The sequence below is a fragment of the Oncorhynchus keta genome, chromosome 26 (genome assembly GCF_023373465.1).
Source record: "Oncorhynchus keta strain PuntledgeMale-10-30-2019 chromosome 26, Oket_V2, whole genome shotgun sequence".
Classification (NCBI taxonomy): Eukaryota; Metazoa; Chordata; class Actinopteri; order Salmoniformes; family Salmonidae; genus Oncorhynchus; species Oncorhynchus keta.
The window spans coordinates 12874822-12898443 of NC_068446.1; the positions used below are offsets into that span (position 1 = coordinate 12874822).

The 23622-nt window shown below is 42.5% G+C and overlaps 1 protein-coding gene across 5 annotated transcripts; it reads right to left on the minus strand.

Moving 5' to 3' along the window:
• On the minus strand, window positions 1-22820 carry LOC118358970 (26S proteasome non-ATPase regulatory subunit 11-like). 5 transcript variants are annotated; one of them, XR_004820568.2, is made up of 12 exons: window positions 22681-22820; window positions 9824-9925; window positions 5018-5214; window positions 4628-4685; window positions 4173-4367; window positions 3627-3771; window positions 3306-3429; window positions 2962-3087; window positions 1837-1872; window positions 1618-1669; window positions 1101-1294; window positions 1-909 (listed from the first exon to the last, which is right to left on the minus strand). XR_004820568.2 is itself a non-coding variant. In XM_035737045.2 (12 exons), exons 1-11 carry the CDS (start codon window positions 22769-22771, stop codon window positions 1152-1154), a joined length of 1269 nt encoding a protein of 422 aa, XP_035592938.1. In that variant the 5' UTR covers window positions 22772-22820; the 3' UTR covers window positions 1-909. The 5 variants fall into 5 exon arrangements, 1 of the variants encoding a protein (XP_035592938.1); XR_004820569.2 differs by having other exon boundaries at window positions 1079-1294; XM_035737045.2 differs by having other exon boundaries at window positions 1152-1294.
• Window positions 22821-23622: the final 802 nt, after the last annotated feature.

The window sequence follows — 23622 nt, forward strand, 5'->3', positions numbered from 1 at the left end:
TCAATCACCACCACTCCAGAAAGCACAGGGGGCTTATTTTATTCTCGTTTAGTGTAATAAAAAAAGGGATGGACGTGGTGTTAGCATGGCAGGCCTGACAGCCACACACCTGGCAACATTATGTACAAACTGGAATTGGAGGCAGGGAAAGGAAACCATTACACCTGGATTAAAATACTATTAGAGATCATATCAGGTACTTTATATGTTCTCAGTTGAGCTAACCTGTTGAAATGGAACAAATAGAAAAGTCCCAAAAAGGAAAATCACACCCTCCTGGCTTCCCAGGCAGGATAAAACAAACACTCAGTGCTTGAACGATTTTCAAACAATATATTAACCCAGGTCTGGGAACTATAAAACGGTGTGGCGATGACTGTGTCCTTTTCCTGTGGCGTGTTCGCAGGGACAGTGGTCCGTTTCATCTGTCCACTCTGGCACAAAGCCAGCAGACCCAGATTGCCATTTGCCATCTGTGTGTGTTGGGGGGATGAAGGCAAGAAAACATATGGGTTGGCCAGGGGTTGTTTGGCAACAGAACTGAACCTTAAGCCCACCAATTACACTCTTTCAGAGATCTTTCATACATGTTATATATATATATATATATATATATATATATATAACGTTTGTTTCTTTATTGTTCATTTTTTACAAGATTCCCTGATGGTCGGCAAAGAGGGAAGGAGGGGGATGCCGAGGAACATAGAAACCTGTGATGGAGATGCCAGTAGTTGTAATGTCATTTGGGGGGGGGGCAGCCTAGCCCTGTCAGTTTGTGGGTTGGTTGGTTGGTTGGTTTATTTGCTTGCTGGGTTGTTTGAGTCCGAACACCGCCCTCTCTCCCCTTCCCGGAGTGCTTCACAAACTTGCCGGACAAGCTCTGTGCTGGGGTACAGGTGGTCTCCTCTTTGGGAAGAGACAAACGGGAAAATATATTAACTAGCAGGCTGGGGCAGCAGATTTAGGGACACAGATCAAGCCTAGTCATGGACTAAATAGCATACTCAATTGAACATGGTTAATCTCTGTTCGGGACACCGTCCCATAATTTCCAAAGCAGGGCTGTCATACATACCTATGACACATATTCAACATACATTTATTCTATAGGACTCCAATTCTGCTAGCGGCTCAGGGGACTGGCTGACCTATGTGAGCTTCTTGGCTTTGTTGTAGAGTGAGTCCACCACTTTGCTCATGTTCTGAATGGTCTCCAGGGCCGCCTCATACGTTGTGTCTACTGCAGGCTCATCGAAGATGATCATCACACCCTCGCCTTGGTCCAAAATACCTAGAGAAGGAGGTGGAGGGATGGTGTCAAGTAGGTACGGAGTAAAGGCAAAAAAAACTCAGACCTAAAAAAAACGTGATCGTCTTCCTTGAAGTTAATTATTACATTTTCCCAACAACTATGGGACTAAAATGACGGGAGGAGGACTTAATTGGACTGAATTTAAACTCCCCTATGTATTTATTTGGGAAGTAAAGCTAAAGTTTTTAATTTGGCTCTATGCTGCAGGATTTTACATTGGTCGGCAGGTTTTAGCTTCACTGTCCAAATAAATACATAGAGAAGTGTATGTGTTCACATTTTTCATTATCATAGACACCTACCGTGAAATTTTGTGTCAAGAATCATCTGTGACAATTTCCTCTCGACATCTCCCTGTGTAGAAGTGAAGAAACCAAATCAACACAGCTTTACATTACTGCTTCAGTCAACATTAGAGCAAAAGTTTAAGGAAGGAAATGGGCATGACAAAATAACAAAAATAATTGAAAGATGTGCTGACACCATTTAATGTCCTAGTCGTGGAATAAGCCAGGACTTACTTTAGACAGTTTTATGAAGGTGGAAATGTGTTCTATCTGTGGGGAGACAGAACAACACTTGTCAGTGGTCTGGAACACAAGCTCAACAAAGCAAAACAAATACTAGACACAATTCTACAAATATTACTTTTATAAACACAGCAATTTAACTTTATACTTTACAAATCCTTAAAGAACTTTACTAGACAAAATATCCAAGCTGAACAAAGCTAAACAAATACTAGCCTTTTACAAATAGCCTTGCTATGAATTCCCTGCCAGTAACCTATCAGCATCTCACAACCCTTTCAAGCTGCCCACTCCACTTCCCATAACCCTAGTGGTACAATAAACTGGCCTCAATGTGTGACCTGGGTTGCTAAGGGGTACATAGTTAGTGGGCAGGACACCTGACAGCTCTTCTGACTGTACAGGCCAGTTCACTCCTCTGTGGGGACTTGTGGGAAGGAGTGCGTGCAGAACTGAGTTGTTATTGTTGTAACGTGTGTTTACTATTTACTGTTGGTAGTAGATAATGATAATTGTTTGCTTATATAGTCTTGATCTATTTTAATTTTACCTTTATTTAACCAGGCAAGTCAGTTAAGAACACATTCTTATTTTCAATGACGGCCTGGGAACAGTGGGTTTAACTGCCTGTTCAGGGGCAGAACGACAGATTTGTACCTTGTCAGCTCGGGGGTTTGAACTCGCAACCTTCCGGGTTACTGGTCCAACGCTCTACTAGGCTACACTGCCGCCCCAGTCCTTTATATTTATACAGTCCTTACCAGTCCTCTTGCTGTGCTAATAGTGTACAGCCTATTCATTACTGCTTATATCCTGTATTACAGAACCACATCCTTCCAACATCTATTGCCTGTCTGCTGTGAGTGTGTACAGCAATGAAGTTCCCTTGTGTGTAACTGATGTTGCCTCATTCCCCTCTTACCGGGGAAGGTGCTAGCGGGTCACAGATCAGCCCAAACCGAGTCGCTCTCTTTCAAGCCTACTACTTTTAAAAACAAAGAAATTCGGATTTTACAGACTTAACAAATTCTTAAAGAATTTTACAAGAACAAAAGCCTAGTCTTGGACTGGAAAGCATGCGCCCACCCTCCACAAAATGCTCAGCTGTAAGCTCACCTGTACCCTGGAGAAAGGCTCGATGACACGGATGAGGTTCTGTTCAAGCAGGTTGTCATAGAGCGTGGTCAAGTGTGTGTTTATGATGGAATCGTCTCTCAACTCACCTCTGTACTCTGTCAGGGCCTGGAGAGAGGGGGGATAGAGGTAAGAAGTGGGGAAAATAGAAGGATATAGATAGGTGAGAAAGTAAAGATTTAGCAAAAGAGGGGGATAGAAAGAGAGGAAGAGCAAAACAGGTGTTAAGGAACCTACAATATGGGATAAACAATGCAAGGGATAAAAACAGCAAATGAAAAAAATGCATCACTGTTATTCAGATCACTCAACATGCTCTTTCTTACCTTTTCAAAATCATCCAGCGACCGGTTATTGCTGGCCTGCGCCACGCATTTCAGAGAGTCTGTCTGTCTCCCGGCGTGCCGCAGGGCTAGCTTTCCACTAACGAGACCCTGGACCTCCTCAGGACTACAACAAGACAACAGGTTACTCATTCAAGACATCAACTTTCCTCTTAAGCTCTTATCCACACATAACCAACTCCATAACTAACTGTTGTGCTGCATATTTACTAAAATTCCAAAGTTATATCATAAGTAAGTATAGTGATTACACATTGATCACCATTACACACAACATATAGAGTTGAGCGTTCAGCTGCTTACAGGTTGAGCATGATTTTGCAGAGCAGCATGTATTTGAGAGCAGTGATCGCTCTGGGATGGTCGATGGAGTCATAGCCTTCGAAGGACTCGTAGAAGTAAGAGTAGGCAGTCTTCCAGTCCTTCTCCTCTGCTGCGTGGATGATCCCTGTAAGGGTGGAAGGGTGAGGAGGCTATCAACCTGCTCAAATCTGGACCTCAAGTCCTGTTGCAATGCTGATTGTCATGCTTGCTCTCTAATCAGGGATTGATTTAGACCCAGGACACCAGCTGAGCGCAATGAGGTAAACATGGAAATCTGCATGGCCACCTCTGTACAACTAGAAAAAGTCAACCTGCAGCTGTGTCTAGTTAGGACCCGGGCCTTTATGCTTGGCGGATGTGGAAGAGCTGATGCCCTACCACTTTAAAATGATTTAAATATAAATTATAAAATGTTTAATAAATCACTGAATATATTTTTAAACTGCAGAGGCCACTCCTACACAGTGGACATAATAATTAACTAGTGGCGGGTGTTGTAGGGGAGGCGAATGGAGAGTAGCGGACCTGACTGCATGTCCAGGGCGGCCTGTAGCTTGGGTGGGCAGTAAATGCCGTTGGCGGTGGTGCGTGCAGAAGTGAGGGCAGCTCGGGCCTTGGGCAGGTTGCTGAGGCCGTGGTACGTCTTACTCTCCAGCAGCTGTACCTCCACCAGCAGGGCCTTGTCATCCATTTTCTTCAGTTCCTGGAGTAGCTGGGTGCCTGTGGGAGAGAGGGATAGAAGGAGGGAGGGATGGAGAGAAAGGGAGAGACATGAATGAATACACCAAGCCAGAGTTGGCAGATATGAAGGGCATTTTTTAAAGTACTTTAATTGGGACTGGTCAACTGAAGTGTATAAAAAAAAAAGAGTTAACATGTATCTGATGTGCACTTATTAGGAATACCAACTGTAATCATATCCTGCTCTTTTTGTTGTGATTAATATATTTTTGTTTCAGTACAAACAAACAAAAACACACCTAGATGAAGCGCCTCTTGATACCGCTTTGTGTCAAAATACAGAGAGATGAGACGAGCCTAGAGAGAGAGACAAAGTCAAGGATACCACCACCTCTGAAATCATCTAACAAAACCACCAGAGGTCCATTTTAAGAAAGAAAATTCTAAAATTGTTCAATTGGAATTTCAACTCAATTCCCAAATTGACAGAATTGAAATGTGTCATCAAGATCCACCAATGGCCTTTGAAGCAAGAACTGCAGCGCTACATAGAATGAAATAGACTCAAGAACCCCAAGACGGGCTTAATTTCCATCCACTGTAAACCATTTAGTGAGGCGAACCAAACCCATCATGTCAGTGCTCCCGCTCAGCTCTCTTCCAGTGGGGTCCCCTCTTCCACTCCTCACCTCCAGGGCCTGTCTGAGAAATGTTCTCTTCTCAGCCATGGCCCACTCGATGCACTCCAGACACAGCTCCTCCTCCTGGCCTGTAGCTGCCTCCATGTCCAGAAACAGGTCCAACAGCGAGCGCACCAGCCGCGCCGCCTTGGCCTTGCTGATGGAATTCAGAAACGGCCGCACATACTTCAGGAGACCGCCCAGCTCTGAGGGACCCAGACAGCAGGTTGGAGGGGATCAGTTAAAGCAAGCCAAGGTGAGGAACAGAAACACTAATGTTGATCACAATGACTAGGTATTTGGGATGCAAGGTGATTTGTAGATCAGTAATTCTGGGCAGTCCGCATGCAATGTAATCAAATCTCAAACTTGCGCACAGTCAAGGAGAAACTTGTCACCGTCACTCAACATGATAGAAAAAGTTAATTTCCACAGCTTCGTGATTTGTTTCCTAGCCATACCGAAAATCATGATAAAACTAGTCAGTATTAGTGTTGCACGTTATACCCAGGGACGAAAATCTGATATCAACTTTCGAGGGGACAATTACATTCAATTCTCACCAAAAGTAGTGCTGTAACACATATGTTAAATGCATATTGAGGAACCATAATTAAGCCATCATTAAATATGTGCCACTGACCTGAATCTACTACAATAGCTTTTACAAGAACAAAAAGCTCAAAAGAAGTACAGTTCTAAAAGCGAAAGAACTATACTAACCCAAATAAATCAACCAAAATATCCTTCAAAAATACTTATTTATTTTTCAGTCAGTGTCTCAACTCTTCAAACAAAAGCTATGGACAAGTATGTCACAAAATAAGCTATTTGAAATAAAATAACAAAATAAATAGTAAGTGTACAGTCATGTACGAAAAACTACTAAACAAAAGAACAAATTTACTATATACCAAGGGTTCTCAAACAGGGGTCTGCAGACCCCTAGGGGTCCCTGGTGTAACTGCAAGGGGTCTGTATATATAATGAACATATTCAGTATCACAAGGTTTCCAGTAACTTTACATATAATATAGAGGGGGCGGGGGTCCCTGAGGACTGCTCAAAACCTTGCCTGCCTTGCCTCAAAATATGCAGGGGTTCCAGTACCCAAAAAAGTTTGAGAACCACTGTTATACACACTACTGAACCGAACATATATTTGTCGGTTTCAATGGATCCAACAAATTGCTGGCAGACAATTTCCCGCGAGACTGTCCAGCCTATACATTGTACATTACAGACAACTATGCCATTCAGTCTCTCTTGGCCCAAGCTAGCCCGTATCCAAGTCTTCATATTGCGGAGTGCACTGAATCTCCTCTTAGCCTCACATGAAGACATTGGCACCACAAACAAAATTCTGACCAGCACCTCAACTTGGTGAAACAAGCACCTCCACTGGAAGCCTCCTTGAGGACCTCTGCTGCCTCCCCACTGCTGCTACAGGGTTATTTGTTGCGAAAGAGAGGCAACTGCACTGAAAAATAATCTATGTTCAGCTCAGGGTACTGATCTAGAGACTCATCCAACTCCCCCTCTTTCCACCTTTTGCAGGACGTTTAGACTGTCCTGGTCAAAATGGTCACCAAACTGAACCTCCACACCATCCAACACTTTAAAAAAATGCTGCCCTATAGTGATCCACTGCTTTTCCAGCAAATCATCTTGAGTGTGTCTCAATGGATTCAATCAAATGTTGTTGCTTTCTCATACAGTGCAAGGTAGCTTTCGTCATTTCTCTTGCCTCTAAGAGATGACAGCACACACACTCGACTGCAGCCTGCATACCAGAGACAGTCTGAGTTTTCTGCAGTGAAATGTTAAAGGATTCAAGCTCTCCAAGAACAGCAGAGGCAAGTGTGAGGCCCAACAGTCTTGCCTATGCTGAAGTACTCAAATAATCCACTGGCAGTTGAAGCTGTCTTGGATGCAGTTTTTGCCATCTCCTCTAGGCTGCTTAGTACCCGCTCATACTGCCATAGCACAGCTCTATTAGCAGTATTCCACACAGCCCACCTTGTTGGACATAGAGGTTTTAGGGTGGTCAGATGTGCATCGTCGGACGTGGCAATTGATTCAAATATGCTCTTAAACTTTCCTGACTGGCCATAGAGGACACCTAACTGATTGACCCAAGTAAGGGAATCCCGGATCAGTGGGGAGGCTGAGCAGCCAGCCTGTGTAATCAGATTTACACAGTGTGCTCCACCATGCACATAGAGGGCTAATGGCTACTGCCTCCTCACAATTGCTAGTGCACCTGTGTATTTTCCTGCCATGTTTGAGGCACCATCGTAACTCTGCTCACGTAAGCCAGACATGGGCAAATTGAGCCTCAACAACACATCAGTTGCTACTTTCACAATGCTCTCGCCTGTTGTCTCCGACACCCTGTATAGCACAATAAACTCCTATTGAGGGATAAGGTCATGGTCAACATAACGCAGGCAGACACTCTCCTGTTCAGCACCAGAGACATCTTGAGTAGCGTCAACAATTACTGAAAATTGTACAATCGGAAGAGACCTAATCTCAGCTGCAATGCCTCAAATGACTATTGGCCATGATGTTCAGAATTTCCTTCTGTGCTTTGGGGCCTGTGTACATTGCGGCACGCTCTGTTAACCACTTCAGTAAAATGGGATCGTCCCCTAAGTTTCAAAAGCTGGTATAAATTCCCACTCATCTGTGTGGCCTCTAAAGGCTTGTCCCGGTCTTGCCACATGCTGCACCGAACTAACAATTTTCATCAAGCAATTCATGCCTTGCATCCTCCTGCTGTTTACCCCACACGCTGGATAACAGGGCACGATTGGATTTAGCTGGTGTGCTGCTACAGTTACAAAGTTGCAGTGGGTTAGGCAGTTTAGATGTGCTGTGAATTTTACAATAGATTTTCTCCAGTTCCTAAAACCTGCACTAATGAAGGCAGCATCTGCTTTTTGGCCAAAATATGGCTGGCTTGAAACCCTTGGCTACAGTGCAAACAACACTCCTTTTTTTTGATGGATTATAAGGTAGACAGGGGAAATCGCGAAACCATTTCTCTTGAAACGTCAACACTGACTTGGCAAGAGTTTGCGGTTCTATAAATTGTGGGTGTGGCTGATATGGTTTTGTGCCATCACTGAGGTAACTGAACAACGCTGTGCCACTGTCCCCTATACTGGTGCTGCTGGCAACAAGGTTGACACCTGGTCCTGCCGTGGCTGTGACACTGTCCTCTGAAATCTCTCTCCCTGGCTCTTTCCCTTTCACCACCCTCACTGACACACAGTCTGTCTCCTAGAAAAGAAATAAGGTGTTTGCCGTATTCCTAACTACCGGTACCCAAAACCACACAATCACAACAGCAATACCATTGCCTTAAACAAATATTGGTTCAGTCACCAGTTTAAGTTGAGTGGGGGTATCCATGGCATTGTCCAATTATGTCCCTATTTTACAAGTCTAAAAAAAGAGAACCTTTCATAATGTTGCCAAACAAAGACTCAAACTTACCTGAGACTCCCTGTCTCAGCCAGTCTGTCCCTGCCTATCTGTCCCCAGTTCTGCTGTCTATGTGCCATCTGTTGCCTAATGACATCATTATGAAACATTTACATGTCACGTTTTTCTTATGAACATTTTATCAACTAGTCTTTGAGATATTAGGCTACTCGGGTTCTTACTTTGCGTTGGTGGTGTACTGAAAAATGCTCTGATTTCCATCTTTGCTGGCGACACAGTGTGCAGTATTTACAGTAGGAGACAGATGATAGAATTTCGCAATCTTTTGAAATTTAGGCGCTATTAAGTGTCTATAATCAGCACAAGCGCTTTCATGGCATATTATTGAAATAAATAGTTATGTTGATAGTTATTTATTGGGTGGGACAAATCATGGCACGTCCACCCCATCCCCCCTGGGATTGCCACCTATGGGTATACCGGTACCATGGTACCAAAACATCATGATACCATTTAAGAATACCGTAGTACTGTTTCATTTGATACTACTGACTTTCTTCCCTACCGATCTAAAGAACCTGCTGGTGTCCGTTATAAAATGTTTATAAAAGTCAGCTTTGTTAATAAATTCAATTTCATGCGCTTATCACGTGTGGCAGCTGTCAACCAGCACCAGCCCTCTCACCTGCTTCTCTCCTCCCGCTTTTCACTCACGCCGATTCCCCCATCAGTTTTTTAAAATATAATTTTGCCGTGATAGCGAGCAGAGATGCAGACCCAGATGAGTCTTCTGTTACATTTGACATGCAGATCATTATGCATGTATATCCCATGATGTTGGTGGCACCTTAATTGGGGAGGACGGGCTCGTGAAAATGGCTGGAGCCATTCCATTTGCGCCGTTCCAGCCATTATTATGAGCCATCCTCCCTTCAGCAGCCTCCACCAATGTGTATTCCTTCCTCCCATTGTTCCTGCCAAATCACAGGTAGGCCTTTGCAAATATTAGCAAAATCAGCCATTCTATGCAGTATTATATTATATACTGAACTGTGTGAAGTTAAATTCAATGTGTTGTATTGAGTAGAAGTCTGAATTTCAGTGACAGGTTTTTGGAGAACGTTTCAAAAACGTAAACAAGCGTCTGGGGACGGGGCTAACAGGATGCTAGGCCACAGATTTTCTTCCACCATGGTATCGTGATACTACTCGGTATAGTGATACTTGGCCTGGTATCGTACGGTTTGCAAAATGTTGGTATCGTGACAAACCTAGTCAGCATCATTCTCTAGTAGAGGTGATATGTGAGTCTGCACTTATCCACCTGAAATCGGAGGGGATGAGGGAGGGAGGATATGTTACCTGCAGCCTGGCCCGTCTTCGCCAGCAGACCACCCAGCTCCAGGATGCTCTGCTCTTTGACACACACTGCCTCCTCATCGCTCTCCTGGATGTCCCGCTTTACTGGAAAAAAACAATAGAAGAATACTTGTTGACATTGGCAGCACAACCTTTTACACGTAGACCTAGCGTAATAGATAGCAAAATCTAGGCTATGTGAGAAAAAAATGTGCAAACTATAATACATGCCATAATCAGTTGTTGTCAAATCAGTGTGGATGCTCACTTATAAGTCACTGCTTTCAGTTGACAGCTAGCTGGGGGAAATCATCCCTGGGTCCACCATTGGACACAGTTCGCTAGCAGGCAATGTAACAAAGGCTGAGCCACTATCTGTTGAGCTTCTGCTGTCAATAAATCTGATTTAGCTGGCTCTACTTACCAACATAAATGTGTAGCTAGTTAGCTAACATTACTGAAATTACACCGAGGTAAAGACAGTTTCAAGTTGGATATTCAACAGATTGAGGTTTGAAAGTGTGACAATAGCTTTCAAACCACTTGAGCCACAGACTCCAAATAAGTGTCATGATGTTGGAAAAATTGTGCACAACATTGCACAGGTCTTATTTTCACGATTTGGACATTCACATGTGGAAATGTGAACAGGATTTTTAATTCCTAATTGAATTAGTGAGTACACAAAGTACAAACTATTTTACATTCAAATTTCAATAGCTCCTTGGTCATGTGACCTACTGACCGCAACCAAGGTTCAGAATGTACACTCAATGGGCCTACCCATTGCACGCCCTTTAGTTAGTCCTTTCTCCCTGCCCTACCATGCCCACAGCAGAGTTTTGTTATTGGATCACAGCCCCGCACTGGTGGCTGGCAACCCGTTAATGATCCTTCCGCAGGTTCACCTATGGAAACCTTGTTACGACTTTTACAAATACCCTAACCCCCGGTACGTCTTTAAACGTTAATAACTAAAATTATAAGTCCAATCTGGATGTTTTTTTTTGTAGCACAATGGCACGCCAAGACCTGCATATCCATGCAACCAAAATTGATTTAGCATCAAATGTAATATAGGATAATCGTGTTAGAAGGTAATAAAAAAAAGGCCTGGGGGCGGGGGGAAGGGGAGAGGACAAACACTAAAGGTTGTGCAATGTGTAGGCCAACTGAGTGTACATTCTGAACCTTGTTTGAGGTCAGGTGCTATTGAAGCTATTGAAATTCTAAAGCTTACAAAACTCATGTGAGATGAAAATGGACAAACAAAATGGTCTGCAATATAGAAGGGTAGTCAGTGTACATTTGGAACCTTGTTTGAGTCCAGTAGGTTACATGACCTATTGAGCTATTGATATTGGAAACATCGAAAATGAATGTAAAATCATGTGAGATGAAAATGGACAAACAAAAGGTTGTGCTACATATCAGGCTACACAGTGGATATTCTTTTGAGTCATTTGAGGGTTGTAGGCCATAAAACTAAGGAGCTATTGAAAGTTGAATCTTTTACAATTCTCGTAAAATCTCATGAGATGCAAATGGACAAACACAAAAGGTGTGCAATATGTAGTCCCACTGAGTATACATTATGAACCTTGTTTGGGGTGTGCAGATCACGTCACCAAGGCGCCATTGACATTTTTTAAATAATTCAAAATAGTGTGAGATGTAAACCGACAAAAAAAAGTGTGCTATGTGCGCCTATGCCATTGGGTTAGCTAGAACCAGTTTTGAAAGTTTTAGAAGTAATGGTTAAAGAGCTATTGAAATTTGGAAAATGTGATTTGTCACCATGTTGATGGTCCCTAACTGCTGTTGGTGGGCGTAAGGGTTAGAAAAAGGCATTAGTCACATAGCCATCACATTCGCTAACATTTAGCTCGATTGGTAAATTTAAAAATATTTAGCTAGCTAGATGATTCCAATCTTAACGTATACGTTCAGCTACAGTAGAAGGTTGGAAATGCTTTTTGTTTAGATTAACACAGCTGAGCTGGTGCAAGATATGGCTTGGAAAACGTACCTCAATCAAGGGATATATATGGAATTGTACTCCGAATTGTTCCATTATCCCACCTACTACGTGAGAAAATTGAAAAACTGCTAGTTAAGTAAACCAAAGTTTTTGTTCTCATGCTAGCTAATAGTAGCCACGAAAAAGTGCATTTTAGCCTATTCTTTGATTGAAATACCGGTCGATGTAGCGCGAGAGCTTCTGATACAACTCAAAAAGCTTTGATAAGCCCAATTATTTTACAACAATTCTAAAGGCAATTTGTGTAATTTTTATATATATATTTTTTTAAAGTCCACGATTACAAATAGCACATTTTCTCTCTCAACTGGTAATTGAAGTACGCTTCCCTGTCACCATTCAAGTGCATGGCAACTAGGCAGGCTTCAGTGCGTCACACAGCACTTTGCAATGAGCTGGAGGCAGTACGCATTTCAAAATCATGCTTAATTGTTTGAAACCAGAACATTTCATTACATATTATGAGGCATGTTTTACCTTGCTTAAAAGTAGCCTAGCCAAAATCCAATCAAATGTGCAGGCAATAATTTTATAAAGACTTCCATATGCCATTGAAACCAGTAGCCTTTTTCTTTCATGTTCTATTGGTTTTCAAATCAACTTACCTTCATTGTCCAGCAGCAAAGGCCAGTGGTATAACATACTTTAAAGTACTACTTAAGTTGTGTTTTGGGGTATCTTTACTATTTATATTTGACTACTTTTACTTCACTACACTCCTAAAGAAAATGTCAATTTTCCCTGACACCCAAAAGTACTAGTTACATGTTGAGAGCTAAACAGGACATGAAAATGGTCCAAATTACACACTTATCAAGAGAACACATGGTCATCCCTACTACCTCTGATCTGGCAGACTCACTAAACACAAATGCATAATTTGTAAATGATGTCTGAGTGTTGGAGTGTACCCCTGGCTATCTGTACATTTTAAAAACAACAAAATGGTGCCATTCGCTTTGCTTAATTTAAAGGAATTTAAAATGATTCATACTTTTACTTTTGGTACTTAAGTATATTTAGAACCAAATACTTTGCCTTTTACTCAAGTAATATTTACTGGTTGACTTATACTTGAGTAACTTTCTATTAAGGTATATTAAGGGTTTGGCCGGGGTAGGCCGTCATTGTAAATAAGAACTTGTTCTTAACCAACTTGCCTAGTTAAATTTAAAAACAAATAATACATATATACTTGTACTCAAGTATGAATATTGCATACTTTTTCCCACCACTGGCATATACACACTACTAGTCATATTGGTCACCAATGCTAGTTGTTGCCATCCTGTTAGAAGGTAACAGATTATTTTATTACAATGGTTCAAATGTATTTTCATTGTGTTCCATAGTGTTATTTGCCACCTAGTGGAGCTTTCTGGTACTTAGAAAGACTACGCAAACAGGAAGTAGAGAATTTGTTCTGCACACATAGAAGCAGCTATAGTTAGTTATTTCTTGTCAAGCTTCAGACTTTGAAAATATTAGTTTGTAAGTTCGATTCAAGCATTTAGCGAATGATGATAATCTTGTTATTGATAGAGTTGCTTACATATCAATGTTGGTTGGTTGCATTTACTCACACAAATTGCAATGCCTTTCATGTATGTCGTTAGCTGTATTACTTTGCTCGTGCGTCATGCAAACATGTAAAATATACAATACTGTAGTTTTGTTACGGTTTCTAGTGTAATATGCTTTGGTATTCTACATAGATGGTTGTACATTATTAGAGCAATGAAAGGAGTTAGCCAATTACCATATGAGTAACAATATTTATTGAAGACTTAGTTGTTAGCTTTCTGTCTAGATTTGCATGAGAACGCCGAGACTATAGGATATATCTGAGCCTACATTTCTTCACACAGGAAAACGTTGGCCATTTATAAACACATTTCATGCAATTCTACAACACTTAACTGTAAAAATGTGTAATATGACATCCATCTAACTTGGAAACAAATTACTGTCCAAAAACAAACAAAAGTGGCACTCAAAGATATCGCCAAAGTTCTCCGCTGGTGCGTTAAATTAAGTTGAGAATTTTGATAACTAAAAGACAGATTGGAGACACTGACTTTTTCCATATTTTGCTACGTTACAGGCTTATTCTCAAATTGATGAAATTGTCCCACCCCCCCTCTCAAATCAACACACAATACTCCACAATGACAAAGCAAAAACAGGTTTTCATAAATGTTTGAAAAAACTAAAACAAAACTGAAATATCACAATTACATAGGTATTCAGAACCCTTTACTCAGTTGAAGCACCTTTGGCTGCGATTATAGCCTCGAGTCTTCATGGGTATGACGCTACAAGCTAGGCACACCTACATTTGGGGAGTTTCTCCCATGGGCTCCAGAGTGGTGCAGCAGTCTAAGGCACTGCAACTCAGTGCTTGAGGCATCATTACAGACCCTGGTTCGAATCCAGGCTGTTTCACAACCAGCCGTGATTGGGAGTCCCATAGGGCGGCACACAATTGGCCCAGGTTAGTGTTTGGCCGGGGTAGGCAGTTATTGCAAATAAGAATTTGTTCATAACTGACTTGCATAGTTAAAAAGGTTACAGTTGAAGTCGGAAATTTACATACACCTTAACCAAATACATTTAAATTCCTGACATTTAATCCAAGTAAAAAGACCCTGTCTTAATTAAGTCAGTTAGGATCACCACCTTATTTTAAGACCGTGAAATGTCAGAATAATAGTATTGAGAATGAATTCTTTCAGCTTTTATTTCTTTCATCACATTCCCAGTGGATCAGAAGTTTACATGCACTCAATTAGTATTTGGTAGCATTGCCTTTGAATTGTTTAACTTGGGTCAAATGTTTCAGGTAGCCTTGCACAAGCTTCCCACAATAAGTTGGGTGAATTTTGGCCCATTCCTCCTGACAGAGCTGGTGTAACTGAGTCAGGTTTGTAGGTCTCCTTGCTCACACACGCTTTTTCAGTTCTGCCCACAAATTTTCTATGGGATTGAGGTCAGGGCTTTGTGATGGCCACTCCAATACCTTGACTTTTCTGTCCTTAACCCATTTGCAACAACTTTGGAAGTATGCTTGGGGTCATTGTCGATTTGGAAGACCCATTTGCGACCAAGCTTTAACTTCCTGACTGATGTCTGGAGATGTTGCTTCAATATATCCACATAATTTTTGTCCCTCATGATGCCATCTATTTTGTGACGTGCACCAGTCCCTCCTGCAGCAAAGCACCCCCACAGCATGCTGTCACCACTCCCGTGCTTCACGGTTGGGATGGTGCTTTTCAGCTTGCAAGCCCCCCCCCCTTTTCCTCCAAATATAACGATGGTCATTAAGGCCAAACAGTTATATTTTTGTTTCATCAGACCAGAGGACATTTATTTAAAAAGTACAATCTTTGTCCCCATGTGCAGTTGCAAATCGTAGTCTGGCTTTTTTAATGGCGGTTTTGGAGCAGTGGCTTCTTCCTTGCTGAGCGGCCTTTCAGGTTATGTTGACATAGGACTCGTTTTACTGTGGATATATAGATACTTTTGTACCCATTTCCTCCAGCATCTTCACAAGGTCCTTTGCTGTTGTTCTGGGATTGATTTGCACTTTTCGCACCAAAGTACGTTCATCTCTAGTAGACAGAACGTGTGTTCTTCCTGAGCGGTATGACAGCTGCGTGGTCCCATGGTGTTTATACTTGCGTGCCATTGTTTGTCCAGATGAACGTGGTACCTTCAGACATTTGGAAATTGCGCCCAAGGATGAGCCAGACTTGTGGAGGTCTACAATATTTTTTCTGAGGTCTTGGCTGATTTATTTTGATTTTCCCATGACGTCAAGCAAAGAGACACTGAGTTTGAAGGTAGGCCTTGAAATACATCCACAGGTACACCTCCAATTGACTCAAATTGTCAATTAGCCTATCAGAAGCTTCTAAATCCATTACATACTTTTCTGGAATTTTACAAGCTGTTTAAAGGCACAATCAATTTAGTGTATGTAAACTTCTGACCCACTGGAATTATGATAGTGAATTTTAAGTGAAATAATCTGTCTATAAACAATTGTTGGAAAAATTACTTCTGTCATGCACAAAGTAGATGTCCTAACCAACTTGCCAAAACTATAGTTTGTTAACAAGAAATTTGTGGAGTGGTTGAAAAACAAGTTTTAATGACTCCAACCTAAGTGTGTAAACTTCAGACTTCAACTGTTAATAAAAAAAAAGATCTGCAGATCCTCTCAAGTTCTGTCAGGTTGGATGGGGAGCGTCACTGCACAGCTATTTTTAGGTCTCTACAGAAATGTTTGATCGGTTTCAAGTCCAGGCTCGGGCTGGGCCACTCAAGGACACTGTCCAGAAGCCACTCCAGCGATGTCTTGGCTTTGTGCTTAGGGTCATTGTGCTGTTGGAAGGTGAACATTCACCCCAGTCTGAGGTCCTGAGCACTCAGGAGCAGGTTTTCATCAAGGATTTTATAAGCCATATACTTTGCTCCGTTCATCTTTCCCTCGATCCTGACTATCGGCGCCGACAGAGATGGCCGCCTCGCTTCGCGTTCCTAGGAAACTATGCAGTTTTTTGTTTTTTTTACATGTTATTTCTTACATTTCTTACATTAGTACCCCAGGTCATCTTAGGTTTCATTACATACAGTCGAGAAGAACTACTGAATATAAGATCAGCGTCAACTCACCATCAGTACGACCAAGAATATGTTTTTCGCGACGCGGATCCTGTGTTCTGACCTCAGCTCCCACGCTGAGGTCTGTCCAACGCTGGTCCGACCGACCAAGCTGACTCCACACTCCAAGACTGCTTCCATCACGTGGACTGGGATATGTTTCGTATTGCGTCAGATAACAATATTGACGAATACGCTGATTCGGTGTGCGAGTTCATTAGAACGTGCGTTGAAGATGTTGTTCCCATAGCAACGATTAAAACATTCCCTAACCAGAAACCGTGGATTGATGGCAGCATTCGCGTGAAACTGAAAGCGCGAACCACTGCTTTTAATCAGGGCAAGGTGTCTGGTAACATGACCGAATACAAACAGTGCAGCTATTCCCTCCGCAGGGCTATCAAACAAGCTAAGCGTCAGTACAGAGACAAAGTAGAATCCCAATTCAACGGCTCAGACACAAGAGGCATGTGGCAGGGTCTACAGTCAATCACGGACTACAGGAAGAAATCCAGCCCAGTCTCGGACCAGGATGTCTTGCTCCCAGGCAGACTAAATAACTTTTTTGCCCGCTTTGAGGACAATACAGTGCCACTGACATGGCCTGCAACGAAAACATGCGGTCTCTCCTTCACTGCAGCCGAGGTGAGTAAGACATTTAAACGTGTTAACCCTCGCAAGGCTGCAGGCCCAGACAGCATCCCCAGCCGCGCCCTCAGAGCATGCGCAGACCAGCTGGCCGGTGTGTTTACGGACATATTCAATCAATCCCTATACCAGTCTGCTGTTCCCACATGCTTCAAGAGGGCCACCATTGTTCCTGTTCCCAAGAAAGCTAAGGTAACTGAGCTAAACGACTACCGCCCCGTAGCACTCACTTCCGTCATCATGAAGTGCTTTGAGAGACTAGTCAAGGACCATATCACCTCCACCCTACCTGACACCCTAGACCCACTCCAATTTGCTTACCGACCAAATAGGTCCACAGACGATGCAATCTCAACCACACTGCACACTGCCCTAAAACATCTGGACAAGAGGAATACCTATGTGAGAATGCTGTTCATCGACTACAGCTCGGCATTCAACACCATAGTACCCTCCAAGCTCGTCATCAAGCTCGAGACCCTGGGTCTCGACCCGCCCTGTGCAACTGGGTACTGGACTTCCTGACGGGCCGCCCCCAGGTGGTGAGGGTAGGCAACAACATCTCCTCCCCGCTGATCCTCAACACTGGGGCCCCACAAGGGTGCGTTCTGAGCCCTCTCCTGTACTCCCTGTTCACCCACGAATGCGTGGCCACGCACGCCTCCAACTCAATCATCAAGTTTGCGGACGACACAACAGTAGTAGGCTTGATTACCAACAACGACGAGACGGCCTACAGGGAGGAGGTGAGGGCCCTCAGGAAAATAAGCTCACACTCAACGTCAACAAAACTAAGGAGATGATTGTGGACTTCAGGAAACAGCAGAGGGAACACCCCCCTATCCACATCGATGGAACAGTCGTGGAGAGGGTAGCAAGTTCCTCCAAGTTCCTCGGCATACACATCACAGACAAACTGAATTGGTCCACTCACACAGACAGCATCGTGAAGAAGGCGCAGCAGCGCCTCTTCAACCTTAGGAGGCTGAAGAAATTTGGCTTGTCACCAAAAGCACTCACAAACAATGACCCAACACACCTCGAGGCTGTGTACGGGCTATTTGACCAAGAAGGAGAGTGATGGAGTGCTGCATCAGATGACCTGGCCTCCATAATCCCCCGACCTCAACCCAAATGAGATGGTTTGGGATGAGTTGGACCTCAGAGTGAAGGAAAAGCAGCCATCAAGTGCTCAGTATATGTGGGAACTCCTTCAAGACTGTTTGAAAAGTGTTCCTCATGAAGCAGGTTGAGAGAATGCTGAGTGTGCAAAGCTGTCATCAAAGCAAAGGGTGGCTACTTTGAACAATCTAAAATCTATTTTGATTTGTTTAATACATTTCTGCTTACTACATCATACCATATGTATTATGTAGTTTTGATGTCTTCACTATTATTCTACAATGTAGAACATAGTAAAAAAGAATACCCCCTGAATGCGTAGGTGTGTCCAAACCTTTGACTGGTACTGTATGTGTGGTCATCTATGGCCTTGTAGTAATGTCTAAATGGGCATCTCTTATATGCCCGGTGGTGTAGGAGAATCTACATCCTATGTCAGGAAAATAACCTCACACTCAACGTCAACAAAACTAAGGAGATGATTGTGGACTTCAGGAAACAGCAGAGGGAACACCCCCCTATCCACATTGATGGAACAGTAGTGGAGAGGGTAGCAAGTTTTAAGTTCCTCGGCATACACATCACAGACAAACTGAATTGGTCCACCCACACAGACCGCATCGTGAAGATGTGGTATAACCTCAGGAGGCTGAAGAAATTCTTTCTCACCAAAAGCACTCACAAACTTATACAGATGCACAATCGAGAGCATCCTGGCGGGCTGTATCACCGCCTGGTACGGCAACTGCTCTGCCCTCAACCATAAGGCTCTCAAGAGGGTAGTGAGGTCTGCACAACGCATCACCGGGGGCAAACTACCTGCCCTCCAGGACACCTACACCACCCGATGTTACAGGAAGGCCATAAAGATCATCAAGGACATCAACCACCCGAGCCACTGCCTGTTCACCCCGCTATCATCCAGAAGGCGAGGTCAGTACAGGTGCATCAAAGCTGGGACCGAGAGACTGAAAAACAGCTTCTATCTCAAGGCCATCAGACTGTTAAACAGCCACCACAACCATTGAGTGGCTGCTGCCAACACACTGACACTGACTCAACTCCAGCCACTTTAATAATGGGAATTGATGGGAAATTATGTAAATATATCACTAGCCACTTTAAACAATGCTACCTTATATAATGTTACTTACCCTACATTATTCATCTCATATGCATACGTATATACTGTACTTTATATCATCGACTGCATCCTTATGTAATACATGTATCACTAGCCACTTTAACTATGCCACTTTGTTTACATACTCATCTCATAAGTATATACTGTACTCGATACCATCTACTGTATCTTGCCTATGCTGCTCTGTACCATCACTCATTCATATATCCTTATGTACATATTCTTTATCCCCTTACACTGTGTATAAGACAGTCGTTTTGGAATTGTTAGTTAGATTACTTGTTGGTTATTACTGCATTGTCGGAACTAGAAGCACAAGCATTTCGCTACACTCGCATTAACATCTTCTAACCATGTGTATGTGACAAATACAATTTGATTTGATTTGATTTAGTCTCCCAGTCCCGGTCTCTGAAAAACATCCCCACAGCATTATGCTGCCACCATCATGGTTCACCGTAGGGATGGAGACAGATTTCCTCCAGATTTGACGCTTGACATTCAGGCCAAGTAGTTCAATATTGGTTTCATCAGAGCAGAGAATCTTGTTTTTCATGGGCTAAAAGTCCTTTAGGTACCTTTTGGCAAACTCCAAGCGGGCTGTCATGTGCCTTTTACTGAGGAGTGGCTTCCGTCTGGCCACTGATTGGTGTAGTGCTGCAGAGAAGGTTGTCCTTCTTGGAGCTTCTCCCATCTCCACAGAAGAACTGTGGAGCTCTTGTCAGAGTGACCATCGGGTTCTTGGTCACCTTCCTGACCAAGGCCCTTCTCCCCCGATTGCGCAGTTTGGCTAGCTCTAGGAAGGCACTGTCATTCCAAACTTCTTCCATTTAAGAATGATTGAGGCCACTGTGTTCTTGGGGATGCTCAATGCTGCAGAAATGTTTAGGTACCCTTCCTCAGATCTTCGCCTTGACACAACCCTGTCTCAGAGCTCTGCGGACAATTCCTTCGACCTCATGGCTTGGATTTTGCTCTGACATGCAATAGCAACTGTGGGACCTTACATAGACAGGTGTGTGCCTTTCCAAATCATGTCCAATCAATTTAATTTACCACTCCAATGAAGTTGTAGAAACATCAATGATCAATGGAAACAGAATGCACCTGAGCTCAATTTCAAGCCTCATAGCAAAGGGTCTGAATACTTACGTAAATAAAGGTATGTTTCTGTATGTTAAAAATGTGTAAAAATGTCCAAAAACCTGTTATTGCTTTGTAAATATGGGGTATTGTGTGTAGCTATGTGTGTACATTCATTAATGAATGGTATAATATGGCTTTAAGGTAACAAAAATGTGGAAAAAGAGAAGGGGTCTGAATACTTTCTGAATGCACTGTACATGGCTGTCTCTGGGAAATGTTGTCATCCAAATTTTAAATCGGATGGCTCAGCTTACCAGGTTTGCAGTAACATAGCAGGCATAAAAGAAAGTTACAACAAAGTTGATACTGTGAGATTTCAAAAACATGACTAGAGAGACTGTCAACAAATACTGCTAAGAGTGAGTTCATGTTTAAGTTTTTACTAAGCACTGTCAACACTTTCGATTCAACACTTTTATAAGCCATAAAATGTGCATTCTCCCTACTTCCATTTGCACTACAACCAGCACTGCAGCTGCAATGAATGAGTATGAAAGTGTTTCGATATGCTTGCATTATTATTAAGTCTTTTTTAATATCAAGGAATATTTTGTCTGGTCATAGGAGTAACAACATGAATTTGTGCGAGTAACATGAATTTGTGCGGTGCGACTCGAGTTTAGCCATCAGCAGGAAGACAGTGACCCTTTTTGGTCAGTGTCAATGGAGAGCGGAAGGATGTTGAGGCGGACCATCACTCCGTTTCCCTCTCCCGGCACTGAGACTGACCATCAGAAACAGGCATCATCAGCCCAGTAAAATAGAAAAAAAGGTCATTACTTAAATGTATTCTCACTCAGCTGTGCATCAGGAGGAATACAACGGATCTATTGCCAGTGTGATCATATAGCCTACCTCGATTATTATTATTATTTTTAAACTGTTCTGGGAAAAATAACAGTGTATTGGCAGGGCAATTCAAGTAAAGCCAATATGCGGTGATAATGTATAGGTCCTGTAGCCTACTGCACATAGTTAAGCAAAAACCATGGTAGAAAATAAAGATTCCTAATTGGGTAGATGTATATTTATATAAAAACGGTACATAATTCAACTTATTACTACAGTACTGTTTTAATAGGTTAATTTTGCCTATTAAAAAAGAAATGCGCGGTAAATCTCGGCTTGAAATTTGACTCAGAAAGTGATCTTGAGGTTGGTGACCACAAGCCCACTGGGTCTGTGTAGCAGGCGTCCCTATTCTCACACCCCAAATCCCAGTCTGGTCTGTCGAGTCTGCTTCGCAAGCGTTCCCGAAAGTCCCGCGATGTTGCGTCGATGGGTATACGGTTGGAATCACTTCTGTCTGTGTCGGAATCTTCTACCATTTAGCTTAGCTATTAATTCTATACGCAAGCAAAATAGTTAGCTAACGTACCTAGCTAACTGCACAGCATGCTAGCTATCGGTGTTTTTAAAAATTATTTTTAAAGTTGGCCACACAAGCTTATAAAATGACAGTTTTATTCTGAAGTCGATTAATCCAAACCTAACCTTAAACCTTATGTAGCAAAAACTACTTTAGATTAGCACTTATGGACAATGTTAATTTATCAGTGTTTACTAGGCTACATCCCTGGCTCTTGCACTCAACCAATAGTGCTGCTGAATATTTTCCTAGGAGTGTATGTAGTACTCCACAAGTTAAACAACTATTCTCAAGCAGTGAACACTGGGCATGCTTTGCAGTCCTCTGGCTTACAGTAGTATAAGTAGGTGGTCTATCATACATTCTGATGTCTGTACTATTGAATATTTGGACACCCATGACGGAAAGTCATCATCATCATATTCTTCAAACAGTATGACAGTAGCAGTATCTCTCACAAAAGCAGTGATATATTTAGGCATAGTCAATCTCAACATTGCAATTTGATATTGCCTTTCCTACATTAATTGACAACAAGGAACGCTTTGCTACCGGTGTCACTGCTGCTGACTCAGCCCGGTAAGTCATTGAGCTAAAGTACGGTAGCTAGCAAGCTGTTAGCTAGCTAACTTCTGTAACCCATGGACAGGGACTCTTTTAGCGATAATCTACACGTCCAAGACACGTGGATACTGCAAGTTATGTTGTAGCTATATACTTACCTATCGAATGTAAAATATCGATAGATGCATTCCGGTTTGAACTGAGAAGAGAATGGGCTCTTTGAAACTCAGCCACTGCCGGGGCTGCCATCTTGCCTCCTCTCAAGACGGCTTGTTTCCGGTCTGTCAATCAACATTCCTCTTATTTTCCCTTGAAGTTATAAATGGCGGTTGCCGCCACCTACTGGACTGGAGTATGTAGCCTGTGTTTCACAGACAGAGAAGGAACCGTGCCTAGTGCCCACTAATGTTGTCTTCTAGGGTAGCAGACTGGTTTCACGAGGCTAGTTATCTCTCTAAAATAAAATACAAATGTAACCTCTTAACCTCTCAACACAGGTTCACCTTGATCTGGGCTATGGACAACACCCTGCATGTGTAAAGCATAGGAACCACCCCTGTTTCCAAGTGGACCCTTAGTGGGGTTTCTTTTATTGAGAATTTCGGTTGAGAGGTTAGGTTTAAATGTGATATATTTTATTGTATTTTACTGTGCATTTGTGTTGTAAGGTTACCACCTGTAGATGAAAAGCAATGAGTGAAGTCGTGGGAGGTGCATCTGCGACAGCCGAAAGGCCAACCCTGTTGTGGTTTTCCTACAGCAAGGCTCAGATCAACATGACAGTGTCAACGTGCCATTGTTTATATATATTTTTATTTATAATGTCTAAATAAACATGTTTCTTAACTCCAATATCAAATGGTGACCTGTCATTCAGAGCAGGTGGGGCATTTAGCTTGAGCCCCACCTATTTTGCATGTTATTTTGGCATTCATATCAAATCAAATTTTATTGGTCACGTACACATGGCAGATGTTATTGCGAGTGTAGCGAAATACTTGTGCTCCTAGTTCCGACAGTGCAGTAATATCTAAGAACTACCAAATACACACAAATCTAAGTTAAGGGATGGAATAAGAATATACACTACCGCTCAAAAG